The sequence below is a fragment of the Bos taurus genome, chromosome 6, assembly GCF_002263795.3.
Source record: "Bos taurus isolate L1 Dominette 01449 registration number 42190680 breed Hereford chromosome 6, ARS-UCD2.0, whole genome shotgun sequence".
NCBI lineage: Eukaryota > Metazoa > Chordata > Mammalia > Artiodactyla > Bovidae > Bos > Bos taurus.
The window spans coordinates 22,528,189-22,543,210 of NC_037333.1; the positions used below are offsets into that span (position 1 = coordinate 22,528,189).

Below are 15,022 nucleotides of genomic sequence, written 5' to 3' on the forward strand. Positions count from 1 at the left end.
TCATGCTGATTTTTGCAGCCATTAATTTAACAAAAAAGGATTTCACTTAGTGGGGCCATACGCCCTCTTAAATGCAGACTAAACCTGGCAGGTAGCCTGCTTCTCCAGCTTCTCCACCTTGTTTGCTGGTGATAACTCCTGAGTCATTACAGGTTCACTTTTGCTTCTTGCTGGTTCTCATCCCATGGCTTTAATATTTTGTTTTGTGAGTATTGTAATAACATAATTAAAAAAATCCAGAACACCCATAAAAGATAAAAGAAGAAACCCAAGGATTACCCATGTTACTGTCCCCAAGGGAGAACCATGATTAGCATTTTTATATGTATCTTTTCAAGTTGCACTCAGACCATCGTAGGATTATAATATTAATTTTTACAAAAGGTGCCCAGTAGGCATGTTGTTACGTATAAATATAAATATATTTTACCTCAATGCTATGTTTTGGAAAAATACAGATATTCGTCATCTCTGCTACTCTGCATAGTATTTCACTGCAGGTGTAAGCCATATTTATATGATCCATGTCCTATGCAGGATAGCCAAGTTCTTTCTTTTTTTTCCTAATCTTCCCCCACCTCTTTGCCCTCCTTCTTGTTCTTCTCCACCCTCTCCTTTTTCTTCTCTTTTTCCTTATCCTACTTATCTTCCTCTTTTGATAGCTCTTCCTGCTCCTCCCAACACATGCCACTCCTCCTTCTTCCTATCTTCCTCTTCCTCCTCCTCTCACGCCTGCCTCTTTGTCTCTGTTTTTGGTCTTCTTTAATTTTCTTTAACTGCCTTATTTAACTTTAAACTGTTCTGCAATAAGCCCACTTGCTTTCTTCATTATGATTTCTTAGTGCTTTTTTGTTTTACTTTTTCTTCTTCCCCTCCATGCTTAAGTTGGGATTCTATTCAGTCTCCCTTCCACTCTCATAACTTTGTTCATGCTATTATTTCACCCCCGCTTCTGATCAGTCTGTGCTTTGCTTTGACCTCATTTTCATTAATAATTTAGGTGAACAATTTTATGCACCTTGCTGATGATTACACTGTAATTCTTGTCAGAGCCAAGCAAGACCTTGGTTTGCCTGGTTTTCAGACCAGTGGTCTTTTCACTAGATTGCATTGCCTTATCATGACTGAGGTTAGAAATAGCCTCATATTTAGTGTACAGGTTAAACAAGGAAGAAAGCAAACAAGCAACGAGACCGAAGAAAAATAAAAAAATAATGGGAAAGAGAGTAGTCCTAATTTAACAAAGACTTGACTCTAGTGTTCTGTCTGCTCAGTGACTTTGTTCTAGGTGAATTAAAAAAGAACTGTTCATGAACGTTTGCCTGCTTTCATTCCTTCTAAGACTTTTAAAAATGTGTAACAGTTAATCTAGCCAACAGTGTTATTTCAGACCTAAGATTATAAGATTAAAGGAAGTATAATAAACATAGTAATATCTGTACTCAGAGGTAAAAGAACCATGCCTGATATATTAATTTGTTTTTCAGAATTAAAGGAATTTGTATACAGGCTCTGTACAAAATTTCAGGTAGTTAAGACTTGGTCTAGCAATCTTTTCCCTAAGTCATCACAAGTAAATAAGGAAATTATAAATATGTGATTAGGCAAATCAAGTTGGTAAAGGAAAGCAACTGGTCTTTTGAAGTGTATCTTGGCAGTAAGTTTTTGCAAAGCCAAGGTTACTTTCTCTATGGTGTTTCTCATGACTGCCTTTGTTTCTCTTTGACAGTAATTGTTTCCTAATCTGGGACTTTTCACCCAAGCCACCCATTTGACATGTACTAAGTCATTGTCAGAACTCTCCACCATGACCTGTCCATCTTGGGTGGCCCTACATGGCATGGCTCATAGCTTCATTGAGTTAGACAAGGGTGTGGTCCATGTGATCAGATTGGTTAGTTTTCTGTGATTGTGGTTTTCATTCTGTGTGCTCTCCGATGGAGAAGGATAAGAGGCTATGGAAGCTTCCTGATGGGAGAGACTGACTGAGGGGGAAACTGGGTCTTGTGCTGATGGGCAAGGCTATCCTTAGTTCAGTTCAGTTCAGTTCAGTTGCTCAGTTGTGTCCGACTCTTTGCGACCCCACGAACCACAGCACACCAGGCCTCTCTGTCCATAACCAACTCCCGGAGTTCACACAAACTCATGTCCATCGAGGCGGTGATGCCATCCAACCGTCTCATCCTCTGTCGTCCCCTTCTCCTCCTGCCTTCATCAGGGTCTTTTCAAATGAGTCAGTTCTTCACATCAGGTGGCCAAAGTACTGGAGATTCAGCTTCAACATCAGTCCTTCCAGTAAATCTTCAGGACTAATTTCCTTTAGGATGGACTGGGTTGGATCTCCTTGCAGTCTGAGGGACTCTCAAGAGTCTTCTCCAACACCACAGTTCAAAAGCATCAATTCTTCTGCATTCAGCTTTCTTTATAGTCCAACTCTCACATCCGTACATGACTACTGGAAAAACCATAGCCTTGACTGGATGGACCTTTGTTGGCAAAGTAATGTCTCTGCTTTTTAATATTTTGTCTAGGTTGGTCATAACTTTTCTTCCAAGGAGTAAGCGTCTTTTAATTTCATGGCTGCAGTCACCATCTGCAGTGATTTTGGAGCCCCCCAAAATAAAGTTTGATCTGTTTCCACTGTTGCCCCATCTATTTCCCATGAAGTGATGGGCCTGGATGCCATGATCTTCATTTTCTGAATGTTGAGCTTTAAGCCAACTTTTTCACTCTCGTCTTTCACTTTCTTCAAGAGGCTCTTTAGTTCTTCTTCACTTTCTGCCATGAGGGTGGTATCATCTGCATCTCTGAGGTTATTGATGTTCCTCCCTGCTATCTTGATTCCAGCTTGTGCTTCATCCAGCCCATCATTTCTCATATAAGCTAAATAACCAAGGTGACAATATACAGCCTTGACACACTCCTTTCTCTATTGTATTCAATGTAATACAATAAAATGGGGCCATGCTCAGTAAATCTTTAATCCAATTTTCTGTTGATGGGTGGAGCTGTGTTCCCTCCCTGCTATTTACCTGGGGCCATACTATGTTGAAGGTAATGAAGATAATGGAGTTCTCCTTCAAAAGATTCCATGCATGTACTGCTGCACTCAGTGCCCCCAACCTTGCAGCAGGCCACCACTGACCCATGCCTCTACTGGAGACTCCTGGACACTCCCTGGCAAGTCTGGGTCAGTCTCTTCTGGGGTCACTGCTGCTTTCTCCTGGGTGCTAGTGCACACAAGATTCTCTTTGTGCCCTCCAAGACTCTATTTTCCAGTCCTGTGTAAGTTCTGGCAGCTCTGTGGTGGGGTTAATGGCTACCTCCTCCAAGAGGGCTTATGCTATACCCAGGTCTTCTGCACCCAGAGCCCCTGCCCACGTGGCAGTCCACTGCTGACCTGTACCTCCACAGGAGATGCTTAAATACAGTTCTGTCTCACTCTCTGTGGGGTCCCTGGGTCCTGGTGTGCACAAGATTGTTTGAGCCCTCTGAGTATCTCTGGCAGGAATGGGGTTTGATTCTAAACATGAATTCTCCCCTCCTACCATCCTTCTGGAGAAGGCAATGGCACCCCACTCCAGTACTCTTGCCTGGAAAATCCCATGGACCGAGGAGCCTGGAAGGCTGCAGTCCATGGGGTCACTGAGGGTCGGACACGACTGAGCGACTTAGCTTTCACTTTTCACGTTCATGCATTGGAGAAGGAAATGGCAATCCACTCCAGTGTTCTTGCCTGAAGAATCCCAGGGATGGCGGAGCCTGGTGGGTTGCTATCTATGGGGTCGCACAGAGTCGGACACGACTGAAGCAACTTAGCAGCAGCAACCATCCTTCTAGAGCTTCTCCTTTGCCCTTGGATGTTGGGTATGTCCTCAAAGTCACTCCAGCACCGCGTAGCCACCACTCCAGCACCTACTGTCTTGCTGGGGCTTCTCCTTTGCCCTTGGATGTGGGGCATCTCCTCAGCTGCTCCAGTGCTGTGCAGCCGCCAATCCCAAAGAAAGGCAATGCCAAAGAATGCTCAAACTACCACACAATTGCACTCATGGAGAAGGCAATGGCAACCCACTCCAGTACTCTTGCCTGGAGAATCCCATGGACGGAGGAGCCTGGTAGGCTGCAGTCCATGGGGTAGCATAGAGTCGGACACGACTGAGCGACTTCACTTTCACTTTTCACTTTCATGCCTTGAAGAAGGAAATGGCAACCCACTCCAGTGTTCTTGCCTGGAGAATCCCAGGGACGGGGGAGCCTGGTGGGCTGCCGTCTATGGGGTCACACAGAGTCGGACATGACTGAAGTGACTTAGCAGCAGCAGCACACGCTAGTAAAGTAATGCTCAAATTTCTCCAAGCCAGGCTTCAGCAATACGTGAACCGTGAACTTCCAGATGTTCAAGCTGGTTTTAGAAAAGGCAGGGGAACCAGAGATCAAATTGCCAACATCTGCTGGATCATCAAAAAAGCAAGAGAGTTCCAGAAAAACATCTATTTCTGCTTTATTGACTATGCCAAAGCCTTTGACTGTGTGGATCACAATAACCTGTGGAAAATTCTTCAAGAGATGGGAATACCAGACCACCTGACCTGCCTCCTGAGAAATCTGTATGCAGGTCAGGAAGCAACAGTTAGAACTGGACATGGAACAACAGACTGGTTCCAAATAGGGAAAGGAGTACATCAAAGCTATATATTGTCACCCCGCTTATTTAACTTATATGCAGAGTACATCATGAGAAATGCTGGGCTGGATGAAACATAGCTGGAATCAAGATTGCTGGGAGAAATATCAATAACCTCAGATATGCAGATGACACCACCCCTATGGCAGAAAGTAAAGAAAAACTAAAGAGCCTCTTGAAGAAAGTGAAAGAGGAGAGTGAAAAAGTTGGCTTAAAGCTCAACGTTCAGAAAACGAAGATCATGGCATTCAGGCCCATCATTTCATGGCAAATAGATGGGGAAACAGTGGAAACAGGTCAAACTTTATTTTTGGGGGCTCCAAAGTCACTGCAGATGGTGACTGCAGCCATGAAATTAAAAGAGGCTTACTCCTTGGAAGAAAAGTTATGACCAACCTAGACAGAATATTAAAAAGCAGAGACATTACTTTGCCAACAAAGGTCTGTCTAGTCAAGTCTATGGTTTTTCCAGTAGTCATGTACGGATGTGAGAGTTGGACTATAAAGAAAGCTGAGTGCTGAAGGATTGATGCTTTTGAACTGTGGTGTTGGAGAAGACTCTTGAGAGTCCCTCAGACTGAAAGGAGATCCCAACCAGTCCATCCTAAAGGAAATCAGTCCTGAAGATTCACTGGAAGGACTGATGTTGAAGCTGAAACTCTGTATTTTGGCCACCTGATGTGAAGAACTGACTCAATTGAAAAGAAGGTGATGCTGGGAAAGACTGACGGCAGGAGGAGAAGGGGACAGCAGAGGATGAGATGGTTGGATGGCATCACCGCCTCGATGGACATGAGTTTGAGTGAACTCCAGGAGTTGGTGATGGACAGGGAGGCCTGGTGTGCTGTGGTTCATGGGGTCGCAAAGAGTCAGACATGACTGAATGACTGGACTGAACTGAACTCAACTGAAGTCGTTGTTGTTTATTACGTTGTGGCAGTTAAGATATATCAACTATTGAATTAATTAAATAAAGACAGAGGCTGAGGTAGTTCAAATGTCATATGTAAGCAATCCAAAATCTAAGCCTGTAAATGCCTCAAGGCTACAAAATCAAAACCTAAAGACAGTCAGTTCCTAACTTCCAAGTAGACATTGAATGGTATTCAATCAATAATTTCCTTGCTTTGCTTCCATCTTTTCTCTGTAAAAGTCTCTGTAGGCTTCCTGTCCCTGGAATGTTCCTATCTACTCCTGGTTTGACACTGCCAGCTTGGAATCCATTCTTGCTTGAATAAACTCTTAAATTATTTAATTTGTCTCAGATTATGTTTTAACACTGTACAGTGAAAAGACCACATTTTAAAACCAGAAGGAATTCTTTTTATGCTGATAAGAACTGCCTTCTAAAGTAAAAGGAGATTAATGTTGCTTCCTGTGTTTTTGAGAGAAGGGGATGTTCCCCTTGCAAATTGCTGGTAGCTCAGTGGTAAAGAATCCACCTGCAATGCAGGAGCCACAGGAGACATGGGTTAGGTCCCTGGGCCTGGAAAATCCCCTGGAGGAGGGCATGGCAACCCACTCCAGTATTCTTTCCTGGAGAATCCCATGGACAGAGGAGCCGGGTGGGCTACAGTCCATAGGGTCACAAAGAGTCGAACATGACTGAAGCAACTGAGTGTGCATGCGTGCACAAACAAAATCTCCCTCAAAGGTGAAGATTTACCACTAATGAAACAGTGAAAAGGTGTGTGGCAAGATTGGAAGTCAGCTTTGAAAGAATGGTCCCCAAAGTGTTTTGAGCATTTAAGTGACGTCAGAGAAAAAGCACCACCTCTCAGATGATTGCTCTGAAGGAAGCCCTTTTCGGCTGATATATGTTGCACAATTTTTAGAGTCAGTTGTATACTTTACATCTTGTTTCTCCAAGGTAAATAGGCTTCTTGGAGATAGAACCTGTGTTTCCCACTTCTGTGTACTTCCTGTAGCATTCAACAGACTGTTGTATAAATTGCAGATGTTCAATAAATATGTTGATTAGCTGCTGAGGTAGAGTTGAGGGGAGGAGAATTAGGAATAAAATGTTCTCCAGTTAATTGCAAATTGCTTCCCTACTTAAAAATGAATTTGCATTTTATTATCTTTTCCCACAGTTTCTGGAATATGCTTCAGTTGGCATCTGTCATTTGATTTTATACAATTTTGTAAATTTTATGGAAATTTAAATTCTTTTTGAAAAAATTTCTTATGGAAATTAAAATTCTTACAAAGATTCTGCTGTAGGATTTTCTGTTGTTTCATGGTGGAAAGAAGTGTGGTGTAAAGGCAACCCTATTTTAATCATACTTCATATAATTTGTTAAGAGAATCATTGAAATTTAGAGCTTGTAGGATATCCTAAACACCCAGAACTCTACCTGGAACACAGTGAAAACTTACTAAGTCATTGAAAAATAAATGAATAATTTAGAGCATTCTCTTCACTTCATGATCAAAGACGCTAAAGCTCAGATTACTTGCTCACAGTTACAAGGTTGGCACAGGATAGATTAGAATACATACTCCTTGATGTTATCATGCTTTAAATGTGGATTTCACATTCAAATTATAACATGGAAAAGAATTTAAATTCAGTCTTTGAAAAACTTCTTTTACTTTAAAGTGTATGAATAAATCAAATTCTTAGGTTAATATCTATTAATATTACATTTTAGGAAGGGAGTAGTAAGAATTTGTTCATACAAGTCAAAAGGATTGTTTGAAGAGAAACCAGAGTAAAATGTCTTTTAAGTGGTTTGTTCAAGGCCTGTCAGTCTCTTCCTTTCTCCAAGTTTTTTTCCTCCATTTTTTATGATTAGTGGTTCCTATCCACTATGAAAGACTTTCTGTTGGAAACATTTGTCTCTCTCAACACATAATACATCTACTTCTCTGTATCACTTGGACTTTCAAGAAATGTTGGTTATCCTGTGGATTGATTTTCTGTTATTTTACAGGATGGAAAAAAAGAGTCAAGCTCGTGTACTTGTTTGAAGGGGCCAAAGCTCTCAGAAATAGGGACGATCGCCTGGATGATAACGCTCAGTGATGCCCTCCACAATTTCATCGATGGCCTGGCCATCGGGGCCTCCTGCACCTTGTCTCTTCTGCAGGGACTCAGCACCTCCATAGCCATCCTATGTGAGGAGTTCCCTCATGAATTAGGTAAGGAGTTCTTCTCATGTCGTCTAAGTCCGTTAACTTCTTGGTTTAAGGGGAGGGAGACATTTCAGATAACACGCTCTTAAAACTCCTGCTGATGTCTCGAAATGAAGCAGCCTTTTTAGACATTGGTTATTATCATTTATTTCATCCAAAAAGAGAAAAAAGTATTTAAGTAGAGAACAAATCTACTAAACTATTTAAGTAGAGAACAAATGTATGAACACCAGTGATGGGGGAAGAGGTGGGGTGGAATGAATTGGGAGATTGGGATTGATTGTTGTTGTTCAATAGCTAAGTTATGACTGACTCTTTGCAACCCCATGGACTGCAGCACACCAGGCTTCCCTGTCCTTCCCTTGGTCAAACTGTCTCCTGAAGTTTGCCCAAGTTCATGTCTGTTGAGTTCAGTTCAGTTCAGTCGCTCAGTCATGTCCGACTCTTTGCCACCCCATGGACTGCAGCACGCCAGGCCTCCCTGTCCATCACCAACTCCCAGAGTTCACTCAAACTCATGTCCATTGAATCGGTGATGCCATCTAACCACCTCATCCTCTGTGGTCCCCTTCTCCTCCCACCTTCAATCTTTCCCAGCATCAGGGTATTTTCCAATGAGTCAGCTCTGGTGATGCCATCCAACCATCTCATCTTCTGCCACCCTCTTCACCTTTTGCTTTCACTATTGACACTGTGTATAAAATAGATAACTAGTGAGAACCTGCTGTGTAGCTCAGGGAACTCTGCTTGGTGCTCTGTGGTGACCAAAATGGGAAGGAAATCGAAAAGAGAGAATACCTGTTTGCTGCACAGTAGAAGCTAACACAACATTGTAAAGCAACTATACTCCAGTAAAAAGTAATTAAAAAAAAAAGAAAAACTATTGACTTAATGTATTCTTCTTCTTCTAGGGGACTTTGTGATCCTACTCAATGCAGGAATGAGCACTCGACAAGCCTTGTTATTCAATTTCCTTTCTGCATGTTCCTGCTATGTTGGGCTAGCTTTTGGCATCTTGGTGGGCAATAATTTTGCTCCAAATATTATCTTTGCCCTTGCTGGAGGCATGTTCCTCTATATTTCTCTGGCGGACATGGTAAGAAACTTTAAGATTTTGTTGTATTTTAAATTTGGAAATAAACATCTGGGTTATGAATTGACTGCTGCTGCTGCTAAATCACTTCAGTCGTGTCTGATTCTGTGCAACCCCATAGACGGCAGCCCACCAGGCTCCCCCATCCCTGGGGTTCTCCAGGCAAGAACACCGGAGTGGGTTGCCATTTCCTTCTCTAAGGGTGACCTTTTGCTTTTCTCAGTGTGGATGGCCTTTCTGTTGTCATTTAAAGTATTTCAGGTCCGCTCTTTTTGAGTGGTTTGTACTAATAGTGATTTGACAGTGATTCTCATTAATTCTTTGATCTAGGTAGGATCTCATTGCTAGAGGACAAAATGACTTATTTTTGTTGAAGTAGAGATATTTTCCCAGGTGTTTTTCCTTGTGGGTAAAGCTTGTATCCTGCTATGGTATGGCTCCAAAGGACTTTTCACCCTTTTTTCAAGAAGAGGTCATATTTGGAAGGAAATGACTTGCTGAATAAAGTAAATAGCATTCTGTTACTTCAAAGTTCTAAACAGTAAGAGACTTTTGAGGTAGAGTAAATTTGATAAGTTAAAGGTGAACGATATTTACTTGGGTCAGTATATATTTATATCTATGTTTATGTTTATGCTGTTTCTGTGTATGTCTGTGTGTGTGTGTGTAAGGGAGAGAGTATCAGTGGTTCCGTGCATTTTCAAATAAATCATGGATGGTTTTCTAGAAAACGAAAATGTGCTAAATGGATGCAAATCAAGGAATGTTTCCTTTGCATTTGGAACTGAATGTCTTTTTACATGTATAACTTACTAATTTAATTTCCTCCATATGCATTAACTCTGTTCATTGTTCTGTGCAGACCCTTATAAGCACAAGGATTTCATCTCTTAGAACCATCACTGCATTTATGTTTTTCTTCACAGAATTTAGTGCCTCATAATGTATTTACGTTAGGTCATCACTTCTTTTCTTTTGAAATATAAGAACAGAATCTATTAGAGTTATTCGGTTTAAAGAAATAATACAAATAAATGATGCTATATATACTTACGGCAGCTTTGCTTTTTTCAGAATGGCTTCACAAATTTCATCCATTGTATCCTTGTAATTTACGTTTTCTCAAATCAGGCAAATGGAGTGACTGCAGAGTCTGGAGGTCTCCTGAATGCTTTGGCACATTGCACCACTGTGTACATAGCAAATCACTTGGAAATGTGTTTTGAAAAGATGACATTTACAGATCTCTTCATGAGCCTTTTCAGTAAAAGTTTTGTGCTGAGAAAGAGTGGATTTTAAGTGTAGAACTTGGGGTTTTAATTGCTTTCACCACCATGAGATTGTTATAGTCTTCAATTCAAAAACAGCACTGTTTATTTAAAAAACCTTATGATTTTATGAGGGATAGAACAAGCAAAAGGAAACAAATTGAAGAGAATAAGAATTAACTATATAGTGACTTCTGAAAGCATATTTCATCAGCTATTATCAATTGATATTTTTGTATCAGGCTTGGAAATTGGTAAGGCATTGTAGATGGTGGAGGGAGCAGAAAGGCACGGTTTTTTGTCTACAAAGAGGGGAACCTGTAATTCAACAAACAAAACCACACACATGATTACATAAATACAAGTAAAAACTGAAATGAATGGAAAAACAGTATATGTGATGCAAGATGATAATAGGGGTGTCTAAGTTGTCTGGGGAGGCCTTACAAATAGCTGTGAAAAGAAGAGAGGTGAAAAGCAAAGGAGAAAAGGAAAGATATAAACATCTGAATGCAGAGTTCCAAAGAATAGTAAAAGAGATAAGAAAGCCTTCCTCAGTGATCAATGCAAAGAAATAGAGGAAAACAACAGAATGGGAAAGACTAGAGATCTCTTCAAGAAAATTAGAGATACCAAGGGAACATTTCATGCAAAGATGGGCTTGATAAAGGACAGAAATGGTATGGACCTAACAGAAGCAGAAGATATTAAGAAGAGATGGCAAGAATACACAGAAGAACTGTACAAAAAAGATCTTCATGACCCAGATAATCACGATGGTGTGATCACTGACCTAGAGCCAGACATCCTGGAATGCGAAGTCAAGTGGGCCTTAGAAAGCGTCACTACGAACAAATCTAGTGGAGGTGATAGAATTCCAGTTGAGCTATTCCAAATCCTGAAAGATGATGCTGTGAAAGTGCTGCACTCAATATGCCAGCAAATTTGGAAAACTCAGCAGTGGCCACAGGACTGGAAAAGGTCAGTTTTCATTCCAATCCCAAAGAAAGGCAATGCCAAAGAATGCTCAAACTACTGCACAATTGCACTCATCTCACACGCTAAAGCCTTCAGCAATATGTGAACCGTGAACTTCCTGATGTTCAAGCTGGTTTTAGAAAAGGCAGAGGAACCAGAGATCAAATTGCCAACATCCGCTGGATCATGGAAAAAGCAAGAGAGCTCCAGAAAAACATCTATTTCTGCTTTATTGACTATGCCAAAGCCTTTGACTGTGTGGATCACAATAACCTGTGGAAAATTCTAAAAGAAATGGGAATACCAGACCACCTGATCTGCCTCTTGAGAAATTTGTATGCAGGTCAGGAAGCAACAGTTAGAACTGGACATGGAACAACAGACTGGTTCCAAATAGGAAAAGGAGTACGTCAAGGCTGTATATTGTTACCCTGTTTATTTAACTTCTATGCAGAGTACATCATGAGAAATGCTGGGCTGGAAGAAGCACAAGCTGGAATCAAGATTTCTGGGAGAAATATCAATAACCTCAGATATGCAGATGACACCACCCTTATGGCAGAAAGTGAAGAGGAACTCAAAAGCCTCTTGATGAAAGTAAAAGTGGAGAGTGAAGAAGTTTGTGTAAAGCTTAACATTCAGAAAACGAAGATCATGGCATCCGGTCCCATCATTTCATGGCAAATAGATGGGGAAACAGTGGCAACAGTGTCAGACTTTATTTTTTTGGGCTCCAAAATCACTGCAGATGGTGACTGCAGCCATGAAATTAAAAGAGGCTTACTCCTTGGAAGGAAAGTTATGACCAACCTAGATAACATGTTCAAAAGCAGAGACTTTACTTTGCCAACAAAGTTTCATCTAGTCAAGGCTATGGTTTTTCCAGTGGTCGTGTATGGATGTGAGAGTTGGACTGTGAAGAAGGCTGAGTGCCAAAGAATTGATGCTTTTGAACTGTGGTGTTGGAGAAGACTCTCGAGAGTCCTTCAGACTGCAAGTAGATCCAGCCAGTCCATTCTGAAGATCATCCTTGGGATTTCTTGGAAGGAATGATGCTAAAGCTGAAACTCCAGTACTTTGGCCACCTCATGCGAAGAGTTGACTCATTGGAAAAGACTCTGCTGCTGGGAGGGATTGGGGGCAGGAGGAGAAGGGGATGACAGAGGATGAGATGGCTGGATGGCATCACTGACTCGATGGACGTGAGTCTGGGTGAACTCCGGGAGTTGATGATGGACAGGGAGGCTTGGCGTGCTGTGATTCATGGGGTCGCAGAGTCGGACACGACTGAGCGACTGAACTGAACTGAAAGTTAGGAAGGCCTAGGAGAAGCCTTCCTATGAAAGTTAGAAAGCAGAAACCTCAAAGATTTAGCTCGTTGAAAGACTTGAGGGAAAAGAGGTTTTGGTGGGTGTGAAGATTTTGAGGATGGAAAGAGGCTGGATACATTTGAGGTCCGAATGATGTGGATGGAGCAGAGAGAGCAAGGAAGGGAGGGAGAGGAGGCATAAAATGAGATTAATCTCCAGCCACTGATTGACTAACCTGGGGCACAGTCTTCTTACTCTTCTTCTTGTTGATGTCTGATTACACTGGCTTTTGCTGTTATGCTCTCTGTACTAGAACATTTAAACCAGGGACAGAAACGCTCACCCCCTGCCACCCCCACAGGAATCTGTAATAACTTTTATGTTTGACCACAAGATGGCAACAGTTATCTAACAATGTATCTTTCCTCTAGTTTCCAGAGATGAACGATATGCTGAGAGAAAAGGTAACTGGAAGAAAAACCGATTTCACCTTCTTCATGATTCAGAACGCAGGGATGTTAACTGGATTCACAGCCATTCTTCTCATCACTTTGTATGCGGGAGAAATTGAATTGGAGTAATAAGAAGTGAAAGATGGTGGTGTTAATGAAGGCATTTAATAAATAAAAACAGCTCCAAAGGGATTTTTAAGCTGATCCTATTTAGTTAAAAGATAATTTTGTTTTTAGCTGTATGTCAAGAAAACTGATTATTGGTTTCAGGATCTGTGAAACAGACCATCATTTGTTGTTAAAAATGCTTTAAAAAGCTTTTGGTTCCAGTCTGAAAAGCCTGATACATGAGATCTTTGGTAAATGCTGACTTTTTTTTAATGTTTCACGCATATTAAAAAACCATCACAAAGAAAGAAACATGCATTCTGTAATCATTTCGACACCAAAACCCAGAGGAAAATATAAACTAGGCTGTATAAGCCTTTAAATCTCTATGGTTGGATCAAATGTTCAAGTAGTTTCAGAGTGGTTTCTTTCAATTAATTTGTTCTAGTGCTTTCACAAACAAGTACATAAAAATGTGGAAGAGAATCAAAATGTACAAAACACAGATATAAATGATTCCAAGGCCTTAATGAATCCAGGAGAGAAAGATTGCTCATAGCTTTGGTTTTGTTTTTATATTACAGATAGGGACTTGTTGGATGGCTTTGAAAACCATCTTGAAATAATATGAAATCAGTAAAATTTTGTTAACTCTACTAATTTCAGACTCAGATTTTTTTTTTTTCCCTCTAAGTGTAATGTAACGCTGATGACAGCTCATCGGTGGTATCCAATGTATTTCCTTTGTCAAGGTGAAGAAATGTTGGTTTACAGAAAGAAATTGAATGTAATTTTAAGCAATTTGCTTTTAAAGATGAACACAACTATTTAGCAGAGGATATTTTAAGTAAATGCAAAATAACAGCTGAATGGCTGTATATCAAAGACTAAGATATATGTTTTTTATGGGTGTCCAAGAAACAGAAAATACTTCTTTTGTATTCAGCCTATGTTTTTCCTATATGGTATATTTTGCAAAAAAAAATCACACACAGCATGATTATTTTTCTACCTTTTATAAAAGATAGAGACTGTTTATTCATTTAGTAGATACAGAAATTTGGTCTATAATTGAACATCCTAGCCCCAATCTCACTCCCAAATCACTTAAGGGAAGATGATTTAACTGAGAAAAATATTTGATAGATGCCAACAATGACCTCGGCAATTATACTGTCCCACAGGCTGTAAAATTGTATCACGTAGCAATAATGCAGAAGTGATGAATGTTTAGCATGTATGTTAATATACATTTCCCTCTGACAATTGAAAAATATTGTTTGACCAAATAGTAAACACCTTTGAAACCTTGTATTGTGTCATTCATTATTCATTTTAATGGATAGTTTTTGAGTGACTTTCATGTACCTGGTATTACGAGGAAGAGAAATAGGTATGTTTATGTTAAAGCTATTCAGCAAATAAATACTGTAAAGATTAATCATTGTTCATTGAAATCAGTATACATAGAATCTATTTTTATCATTTCACCTGTTTACATTCAATCTTAGGAAATTATCTTTACCTTTTCAAAGCACAGATTATATGTCTGGGTTGAGAAGCTATTTAAGAAGCTACAGCACAGTAGTATATATGTATCCTCCATGTCTTTGTCTCTATTCCTGCCCTGCAAATAGGTTTATCAGTACTATTTTTCTAGATTTCCATATACATGTATTAATATGCAATATTTGTTTTTCTCTTTCTGACTTACTTCACTCTGTATGACAGACTCTAAGTTCATCCGCATCACCAAAATGACCCAATTTCATCCCTTTTTATGGCTGAGTAATATTCCACTGTGTGTACGTACCACATCTTCTTTATCCATTCATCTGTCAGTGGACATCTAGGTTGCTTCCATGTCTTGGCTATTGTAAATAGTGCTGCAATGAACCTTGGGGTACATGTGTCTTTTTGAAGCATGGTTTTCTCAGGGTGTAAGCCCACCAGTGAGATTGCTGGGTCATTGGCTTCCCAGGTGTCTCCAT

The 15,022-nt window shown here is 40.4% G+C and overlaps 1 protein-coding gene across 4 annotated transcripts in view; it reads left to right on the plus strand.

The window, feature by feature from the left end:
* Positions 1-14,470, plus strand: part of SLC39A8 (solute carrier family 39 member 8) — an 83,578-nt gene extending 69,108 nt beyond the window's left edge. For 3 of the 4 annotated variants that reach the window (XM_024993121.2, XM_059887429.1, XM_024993122.2), the window contains exons 7-9: positions 7,621-7,828; positions 8,734-8,918; positions 12,903-14,343. In XM_024993121.2, coding sequence (XP_024848889.1) covers positions 7,621-7,828; positions 8,734-8,918; positions 12,903-13,052 — 543 coding nt within the window. In that variant the 3' untranslated portion in view covers positions 13,053-14,343. Of the gene's footprint in view, positions 1-7,620; positions 7,829-8,733; positions 8,919-12,902 lie in introns of all 4 variants that reach the window. The other variant, NM_001205630.1, reaches the window with a different exon arrangement.
* The last annotated feature ends 552 nt before the right edge of the window (positions 14,471-15,022 follow it).